We start from the raw sequence: 10,479 nt of genomic DNA, 5'->3' as shown, positions 1-10,479 counted from the left end.
TTTGTACAGCGCTATGCTATATGTCGGAGCTATATAAATCTATATATATATATATAATGGGATGTACAGTATGTATGTGTGCTCGTGTTTGTACAGCGCTATGCTATATGTCAGAGCTATATAAACCTATATATATATATATATATATATATATATATAATGGGATGTACAGTATGTATGTGTGCTGGTCTTTGTACAGCGCTAGGGTATATGTCAGAGCTATATAAATCTATATAAATATCGATAAAATGGGATGTACAGTATGTATGTGTGGCTGATCTTTGTAGAGCGCTATGCTATATGTCAGAGCTATATTAACCTATATATATATATATATAATGGGATGTACAGTATGTATGTGTACTGGTCTTTGTAGAGCGCTATGCTATATGTCAGAGCTATATTAACCTATATATATATATATATATATATATATATATATATAATGGGATGTACAGTATGTATGTGTGCTGATCTTTGTACAGCACTATGGTATATGTCGGAGAGGAAATGCACACTGATCCAGAGGAAGGCGAAAAACCCAATTTAAGCTTGTTTGCTCAAAATGGGCAAAAATTCCTTCCTGACCCCCCGAAGGGCGATCGGATGCTCCCTGGATCAGGGTGTTTAGCTGCTGTAACGTGTAGTGATGAGTGAATATTCTTACTTGAGAACAAGGTGTCATTAAGACATCACATCCAGAAGTATTTTCTTTGTGGTGATCAGGGGAGTTTCTATTTCCACATTGATCTCTTTCTGTGAAATGTATATCTCTGGGGACCTCATCTGGAGTGTTGTGGGGTTGGGTGGGTCAAACATTTATTTGGCCGACCCAACCCTAAAACACTCCAGACCAGGACCCCAAAGATTTACAAATGTATCCAGCTCCTTTATTCCTTTTCCCCGGGACAATGGAGGAAGGACGTTTCATACCTTACAATTTCTCTTCTGGGCAAGAAGTCCGGCTGCATGGGCAAAATATGGTAACGGGCAGCCCATGCTGGACAAATGAAGCCGATATCCTTGTAGGCCTGCTGTTGTAATTGATCAAGTGGTGTCTTATTGGCTTCCTTATTGGGTACCTTATTCTTTATTGTCAGTTGGTAATCAAGGACATTGGTAGAGATTGTTAAGGGGGAGGGCATTTTGCCACTCTCCAGTTTCTCCCAATTAATGCCTTTAAAGAATCTGTGCTTTCTTATATTTCCACGGACCCCTAGTCTCCTAGCAGGGCCATGACGCAACAGCTTCTTCAAAATGTTGGCTTTATTTCGGCTAAGACCCTCAAAACTTGGTCCTATTCTTGGTCCTATTCTGTTAAACATTTCAAACAGGAGTACTCCGACAGAAAACCAATCTATACCCTGATCGTATTCCTCACCTTTCCACACCTCGGGAGCAGCATATCTAGGAGTCCCAATTCTGCCCTTTTTCATCACAGTACTTGCATTTTCTATGGAAACGCCAAAATCTGAAATCTTTGCATGTCCGTCATCAGTCAGAAGGATGTTTTCAGGTTTCAAATCTCCATGTATGATGTCTTTGGAGTGCAGGAATTGCACTCCACACACCAACTCTGCGGCGATAAACCTCACCTCCTTGCTTTTTATTTTAGGCTCTGGATATCTGATCAGTCTCCGCAGTGTCCCACCTCTTGCTAGTTCCATGATGTAATAGATGTAATTGTGGGTTTGGAATGCGGCATATCCATGAATTAGGAAAGGGCATTGGTTTGCTAGCTGGATAATATTGTGCTCAGCCATGAGGGTTCTGTAAATAGAATCCCTCATTTTTCTCTTTTTAATTATTTTTATGGCTACCTGTTTTCTTTGCATACGGTCGGTTGCCACCATGACTTTCCCAAAGGCTCCTTTTCCGAGGATGCCATGGAAATTGAATTTCTGTGCACTCAAAGCGACCGTGCCTGCCCTGTGGCAGGTGTTGGATCGCCTTGGTTTTTCTCCATCTTCATGAGTTGAGGGGTGAGGTTCAAGAGCTATATAAACCTATATATACCGGGTATATATATATAATGGGATGTACAGTATGTATGTGTGCTGATCTTTGTACAGCGCTATGGTATATGTCAGAGCTATATAAATCTATATATATATATAATGGGATGTACAGTGTGTATGTGTGCTGGTGTTTGTACAGCGCTATGCTATATGTCGCAGCTATATAAACCTATATATATATATATAATGGGATGTACAGTATGTATGTGTGCTGATCTTTGTACAGCGCTATGGTATATGTCAGAGCTATATAAACCTATATATATATATATATATATATATATAATGGGATGTACAGTATGTATGTGTGTATGTTCCACTATCACTAGGAAACACATGGAGACATTTAAACCAAACTGCTAGACATTTGACACTGCTGATCTTTGTACAGCGCTATGGTATATGTCAGAGGTATAGTTGCATGTATGTATGTATTGCTCAGTGACAGTGTGACTTTTGCTTATATTTTTACATACTTTTTTTGGACTCTTTTACAAATGTCTGGCCTGTAATAATGCCTTCCAGAAAACGTAAGGCAATTGGCCGAGTGCAATGAAAGGCAAACAAATTGAAACGACGGCGTAGAGCAGGAAGTGACTAGAATCTGATTCCTTTTCCTGTATAAGATTGCAATGCCGGGTTATCAGCTAGTAAATATTATACATTGTCACATTACATAAAACTTTTGTTGTTAGGGGGCCTAGCTATACAAAGGAATAGATGGTAAGTTGTGGGGAAGACATGGTTACAAGTCTGGAGCCTAGAGGAAGCCATGACTGGGCAGGATGGGGTAATTATTTCGTTTTGGGGGTTAATAGGTCAGGAAGTAGCGAGGCCATTAGCTTAGAGGGAGTGCCAAGGAAAGTTACTCACCCCTTTTATTTGAATTTGGGAATAAGGTTGTTTATGTTATGGAGTGGTTAGGGGCGCGCGGTTGAGGTCCTCGGGGGTATATCCATCTTTGGGGTCCATGGTTTGGGATAACATAGGGTGTGAGGTATAAGGAAGGATTGTTCCTGAGCTGGGAGCAATCTAGATTCAGGTGAAGCAGACCAGCGGGGTAATGGCGGCCTTCCAGGTCCAGCAACCAGTAATAGGAAAGGTTATATAGTGATAAAAATACTGAAAATGCGATAATTCGGTATACTGTATAGTAATATATTTTTCTAAAACACCTCCCTAGTGTCCGTCACATACCTATAGACAAAATATTTTTCTAAAACACCTCCCTAGTGTCCGTCACATACCTATAGACAAAACCACATAAATATATTTTCTATTATTTTGGATTGGATTGGATACAGGAGTTTGTATTCAATTTAATACAAAATGTGTTTAAATGAGTTTCAGTTTGAATTTCCCGCACACGCGCCGACGTCATCGCGCACGCACGCAGGGAGGAGCCGGACGGCTTCTTGTTCCCGGAGAGGACACCCGACGCTGGAGGACGACGATGGACAATCGCAGCGGGACCAGGTAAGTGATCGTTAAACCCGAACTTTTCTCACTGTATTTTCATACAGTGAGAAAAGTTAGGGGTTAACGAAAATTGCAGGTTAAAAAGTTCGGGCTTAATGGTTGGGAGGTTAAAGCTTGGTAAAGCGTTGTGGTATTTATAAATAGACATAATAAAAGGCCTATGGGCCATTAACCATAAAGCTATGGTGTGTTTATTGTTGGGGGAGGGGTATAAATGGGGGGTTGGTTGGAAGTCTGTTTTGCTGCAGTCATGGTTTTTGTGATGTTTAAGACGATGGTGAAGATTTATTTCACAGTTGTGTGTTTGTACATATGTAAAAGTGTTTGTCTTTTCATTCCTACGATGACATTGACCAGTACATGGCATTGTCTGGGACACGTGGAAGCTGATTTTTTACACACCTAGTTTACTTTCCTGTTTCTCTCCTTCACACATATTCCCAGATATTATTTTATGGGTTGTAGTTATTTCCTGTAATTATTTTTTCTCTTTCCCGTGTAATGTGATGATGTCACTCTCCAGGGGGGTCACTGCCCAGGGGTGTGATATTGGGTGCAGTGTGGGGGTCTGATTTGTGTCATGTGATTGTGGCCTGATCTGTAGTAATCACTATGACATCCGCACCAACCAATCACAGAAGACAACAGATTGGCTGATTGGTTAGTGAGTTGTGGGCGGAGAAAAAGGTCAGGATTGGATGGCATGGTAACTTGCCACACACAAGATGGCCGCTTCTATACATATAATGAATGTTTTATTTGTTATGGATGCGATGAGAAGCAGCCTGCGCCACTAAGGGGGACCTGTGCAGAGAATAGATATCTAATATGAAGTCTGATGTTAGAGTTTAGCTCTGCTTTAGGGCTAAGTCTACATTGATGTTAATAAAAGGATCTGCTTTTACTTATAGTTCCTCGAATGCACCGTGACTTCTCCTTCACCAGAGAGACAGACGTCTGGAGAGATACCCCAATAACACACGCACACTGTATGGTCTTAGGAATATACTCTGGTTTTTATTTGACGAGATGGTCTTTTTATACAGAGGGGGTTGTCAGGGGGTTGTCATTATTCATATACAGCTGTTTAAGTTTTGGCCATATATAGTGTTATTTGATACATTGCAAGGTATACAAGGCATACATTGTATTTCAAAGAATTTTCAATTTCGCCATCTGGTTACAATTAAACTGAGTAGATAGAAGAAGAAATACAGTTCCTTACAGGAATATATATGGCTCAAATTAGCTTAGCTATTTTAACCCTTCAATGCCCTCCTAAATCATGAATATGACTTATTTTCTTCTATCATAGAGAGGTAAATAGCATATTTTTGTCCAGGATCTGTGGGCTTTGGACACATAGCGCGGAATGTTTGTATAAGGGAAGGGATACATTGGATACAACAACATAAAATAATCAAGGAAGCAATTATAATTACAATACTGATAAATAATGTTCTTAACCAACTTAGGTCCATCAGCCAGCTCAATACCAGTCCCAGCAGGAGGATGAACCAACATCCTTCTTGATATTATTGGCAATTTCATGTAATGCTTGAATATGGGACTGGATTGATCTGGAATCTTTTGGATACTGACTGATTATTCGGTGTACCACATAAGAAACTCATCTCCTCTGGATGATAGATACAAGTACTAATAAGCCAGACTGGCAAGAGAATGCAAAGATTAATAATTATCAACAGACAAACATATCTCCCAGAATATTGTGGGGTCATTATCTTCAGCCTGTGGCAAGGCACTTTTCAGGGATTTCAGACCTGCTTCACCCTCTTTGTCTCCGTTCGACGCCTGAGAAGAATACTCAAGGACCCTTTTCACTCTGCTAGCGTGAATCCAGATTGGAGCCTCTTCTGCAAGAATCGCTGTTCTGGTGACTGCTACCACTCAAATGGGTGGTCCAAACGGGAACTCTATCACCACGTCTCCTGGTTGTAAAGGATGCGTAGGTTCCTGCGGAGAGAAAGGAGAGGCACGAGCAACATGTTTCTCAACTTGATCTGAAGTTTCTACAAGTTTTCTCACATATTCTGCCTGTACTACTTCTAGATCACCTTTTTCCATCACAGGGGCATTTGGACCCCAAGGAGTGGGGAAGGGTCTTCCCATTAGGACCTCAAATGGTGAGGAGAACATATCCACAATTACAAGGGCATACTCCTGCTTTCTTCCTTTCTTTGGAATATGAGTAAAGTCAATTTGTAGGTGAGTGAATGGCGAAGTTGGGTAATTCAGATGCTGATGTTGCCCCTTCTTTGAGTTATTTGGGTTGTTTCTGAGACATATAATACATCGTGAAACATCGGACTGTACCTTTGATCTAAGGCATGGTATAAAAAAATCTCTCCTAATGAGGTCAGTGGTTGCCTGTGCTACCCTATGGCCAAGGTCATGCTATGCAATTAAAATTGGGGTGCTTGCAACTGGAATACATGGTTTCCCCTCTTTCCAGATAAGACCTGTATCAGGGTCTTGTACTGCACCTACTGACTGCCATTCTGACTTGTCACTACTTGTAGCCAAATCCTGAAGGCTTATCAATAGATTGTCGATAAGGGTAATTTCTGGGACTAGGGAGGGCATTTGAACTGTTGCTGCCTGTCCAATAGCGGCCTCCTTTGCTGCCTTGTCATCTAGGGCATTCCCTTGAGCTATGTTCGTTTTGAGGCCAGTATGTGCTTTACAATAGACGATAGCGACTTTGCTTGGTAATTGGATAGCGGCTAGGAGATCATGTACTAGGGTGGAATGTGAGGTTTGCTTCATATCTGCAGCTATGAAGCCTCTTTTCTGCCAGATTACCCCATGATCATGTACAACCCCAAAGGCATATTTGGAATCAATGTATATATTTACATCTCTTTCCTCAAAAAGACAACAAGCTCCAGTGAGGGCAATCAGTTCAGCTGCTTGGGCTGACTGAAAAGTAAAGGTGCGTACACACTTCCAATTTTTATCGTTCCAATCGAACGACGAACGATCGATTGGGCAAAAAATCGTTCGTAAAAAAGCACATGAACAATAACTGTGTACTGTAGTCTTCTTCATGGGTAAATAAGGCATCCCCCTGAAAATAAGCCCTAGAGCATATTTTGGCCTTCCAAAAAAAATAAGACAGTGTCTTATCATCGGGGAAACAGGGTACATATGAGGAGATCGTCCACATATTGTAGAAGGACAGAACCATGAGGGGCAGTCCAAGGGCGCAGTGTAGCTTGGAGGACAATGGAGTAGACTTCCAGGGAGTCTACATAACCCTGAGGCATTCTACACCAAGTATACTGGCAATGTTTAAATGTAAAGGCAAAGAGTGTCCGTGTCTCCTTGTCAACTGGGACAGATAAAAATGCATTCTTTAAATCAATAACAGAGAAAAACTTCGCATGGGCAGGAATAGCTGATAGCAGAAATGGCACATCTGGAACCACAGGGGATATGGGTATGATGTGAGCATTTACTGTTCTAAGATCCTGGACAAACCTAAAGGTATTGTCAGCCTTTCTCACTGGGTTGATAGGTGTATTATAGGGGGAAATAGTTTCCTCAATAACTCCTGCCCCTAGGAATTCCACCAACATAGGCTCAATTCCCTTTTCTTTTTCCTGGGGAAAGTGGGTATTGTTTAATGCAGACAGGTGCAGTGCTGGGCTTAAGCATTGCCTTATATGGTGTACAAGAGATTAGACCATCATCTTGGTCAGTATTTGCCCAAACCTCAGGAGGAACCTGATCAAGTAGCGGATCCTGTGGTTGGCATTCCAGACATAAAAAAACAATTACCGTTTGGTACATGGATGGGCATGACTGAGGATGTGACATGTAGGTGTCCTGTCTTACTAATCCCGAACTGCAACCTCAAGAGAACAAACAAATCTCTCTCTAATAAATTCACAGGACAATTTGGAATGATCCTGAAACGGTGTGTGAACATTAACTAGAGATTGTATGGATGTTGGATCGAGAGAGGAGGAGTTTTATAAGGTCTTATAAGTATCCCATTAATTCCCACAGAGGGCTCAGCATTCTCTCTTGGACCACTATATATATAATCCTCACATAAAGTACTACAAATAGCACCCAAATCTACAAGAAAAGGCAGAGGACGTCCCTCTATGTTTAACCCAATCAGTGTCTGCTAAACATAACCCCTTAACCATGTCCATATGGAATTAATTATTTGCTCTGTCCCTAGAAAAAGGATTCACGCTTCCCATCCCCTCTGTCCATCCTGCCATATTATCCACCCAGGGAATAACTAAATAGTAATCAGTCCCACAGACCCGAGCTACATAATCCTTACATGTTTCTCCTACATTGGCACCCATTTCTTTTAACTTTATTGAGACAGGAGCAGAGCTGAACTCTTCCCAGGACTGGCTGTACTGAACCGTAAAGGCTCCGACAATTCCTGTCACCTGGGTAAAGAGGACTTATGTCTATGCTAAACTTCTTTCTCAACTGCCTGTTAGTATTATCCCTTAAAACCGTCACTTGCGTTCACCAGTTTCTGGGTTAACGGGTTTCCCCTCGCCAGAGTGGTGGGGCGTCTTACGGTTCTCCAGGACACACACAATAAAGTTAGTACAATTTTCACAGTATCATTTGCTGCCTACCTTCAGAACAAGAAGAAGAAGAGAGTTTCGGAAAGGATCGGAATTCCTCTAAGCCTCAAGGCAGGGACTTTCCGTACTCACCGAATTCTGTGTGCTCTAATCCCGGACGAGCCCCCAGATGAATGGATCTGCTTCTACTTCTAGTTCCTCGAATGCACCGTGACTTCTCCTTCACCAGAGAGACAGACGTCTGGAGAGATATCCCAATAACACACACGCACATAGTATGGTGTTAGGAATATACTCTGATCTTTATTTGACAAGGTGGTCTTTTTATACAGAGGGGGTTGTCATTATTCACATACAGCTGTTTTAGTTTTGGCCATATATAGTGTTATTTGATACATTGTATACATGTACAAGGTACAAGGCATACATTGTATTTCAAAGAATTTACAATTTTCGCCATCTAGTTACAATTAAACTGAGTAGATAGAAGAAGAAATACAACTTCCTTACAGGAACATATATGGCTCAAATTAGCTTAGCTATTTTAACCCTTCAGTTAATGTATAGTATGTAGGCAGAATATGGGGCAGACAAGAGGTAGAATAGGAAAAACAACCCTAAGAAACCAAATAATAATTGAAAACAAATGCCTATAAATGCCCTATTCATTTCAATGTGATCATTTGGAGCATGTCTAGGCATTGCCAGGCATTTCTGAGCATTGTAACGCTTTCCAAATGCTGCAAAATGTGTTTTCCTTACAGCCTATCAGAATAAAGCTCCAGTGTCAGCTGACTAATTGGAATCAATGAGTGATTCCAATTAGTGACTAATTGGAGAATTTGGCCATTAAACGCTGTGTACAAATGCTGGGGAAACAGTATGTGTAGGCCATGTTCAGAGATGCGGGAACATCAAACGTTTTGTATTGTTTCTAAGGCTACAAAATGAAAAAATGAGATCAGATTTCTGTTCAGAGCTCCAGGCGTCTGGGAGGGATTATACAGACGTCTATACAGGATTACAGTAATGGGAATGATATCACTGCTCTTTACTTCCTCTACTCATTCCCAGGGTGTTATTAGAGGGGCTTCCAGATATCAAATAATCCCCCCACACTGTTCTCACTGCTTTGTGCTTGTATTACCAATGCACCTGACGGCCTTTCTAAACACATCTGAGCTACCAATGCCCCTGGCTGCTCTTTGTTTCTCATCTGGGCTAGCAATTCACCTGGCTGCTTTTTGCTTCTGATTAGGGCCACCAATGCACCTGGCTACCTTTTTAACCACAGCAGGGCTAGTAATGCACCTGGCTGCCCTTTGTTTCTCAAACTGGGCTACCAATGCACCTGACTGCTCTTTGTTTCTCATCTGTCTTACCAATGTACCTGCTAACTCTTTGTTCCTCATCTTGACCAGCTAGGGAATGCCAAAATAAGGTACTTGAAACATTCTCCTTCAGTTGGCAAAGCTTTAACTAACTGCTTCATCAGACCCAGTTTCATGTGCAGAGGCAGGAATATAATATTCTTTCTATCAACAAGTGGCTCATGTAGAATGTTTGGACCACCTGGTTTTAGGGCAGATCTTGGAGGCCAATTCCTTTCCACCCAATGCCTCTCAGGAGCTCTGCTGTCCCACATGCACAGATAACAGGGATATTTGGTGTATCGGCATTGCTGACCAAGAAGGAAGCATATCATTATAAGGTCAACACAGATGACCCAATGGTGTTGGTGATATTGCAACAACTCAATGACTCTCTTTATGTCTGCATATTCTTCACAAAGAGAAACTAAATGGCCATTTAGGACTGACCCAAATATATTGCCATTGTGAAGGAGGACACACTTTAAGCTCCGCTTTGATTTATCGATGAATGGTCGCCATTCAGTTGAGGAATAGATTGGAATTCCCAATTCCTCCATTAAACCAGGTATGTTATGGCAATACACAAAGCCACTGTCAGTTCTAAAGTACTACAGAAATGCAATTTCTCTGGTTTGAAAATACGATATCTTCATTCCTTTTCAAAGTAAGTTTTTCTCACGCAGTCTTGATGTTAGGAGTTCTGAAGCCTTCATCGATAGTCCCAAATCACTCAACTCATGCTGATCAAATCCCTTATGAACAGAATCCTCCTTAATTTCAAACTCTTCATCATCGTTGTGACCTCGTTAATCATCATAATCATGTTCTATAAGAGAGGATAGTGTAAGGAAAACCGGCACTGGGATTACATCTGAATGAGCCACTGGGCATATAGCCGATGGTAAACTAGGAGACTCTATGTTACATTTATTTTTCTTGTTATATCCTGAAGTTTTCATTATACAAAAGTAACATTCACTGAAATGATCTCCTGGCTCTCACCAAACCATAGGAATACCAAAT

General features: G+C 41.2%; 1 protein-coding gene across 1 annotated transcript; it reads right to left on the bottom strand.

Annotated features, from left to right (window-relative positions):
- Nucleotides 1-510: 510 nt before the first annotated feature.
- LOC140336134 (protein kinase C delta type-like) lies at nt 511-9,495 on the bottom strand. Its single transcript, XM_072419189.1, has 2 exons — nt 9,466-9,495; nt 511-2,006 (listed from the first exon to the last, which is right to left on the bottom strand). Exons 1-2 carry the CDS (start codon nt 9,493-9,495, stop codon nt 891-893), a joined length of 1,146 nt encoding a protein of 381 aa, XP_072275290.1. The 3' UTR covers nt 511-890.
- Nucleotides 9,496-10,479: the final 984 nt, after the last annotated feature.

The sequence above is a fragment of the Pyxicephalus adspersus genome, chromosome 7 (genome assembly GCF_032062135.1).
Source record: "Pyxicephalus adspersus chromosome 7, UCB_Pads_2.0, whole genome shotgun sequence".
Lineage (NCBI taxonomy): Eukaryota > Metazoa > Chordata > Amphibia > Anura > Pyxicephalidae > Pyxicephalus > Pyxicephalus adspersus.
This window is presented reverse-complemented; position numbering and strand designations above follow the sequence as displayed.

Excerpts from the sequence above, each read along its gene's own strand:
- LOC140336134 (XM_072419189.1), bottom strand. The coding sequence starts at position 9,495 with ATGAGGAACAAAGAGTTAGCAGGTACATTG. Across the intron at positions 2,007-9,465 it reads AAGAGTTAGCAGGTACATTG|GTTTATATAGCTCTTGAACC; the intron begins GTAAGACAGATG and ends CGGTATATATAG.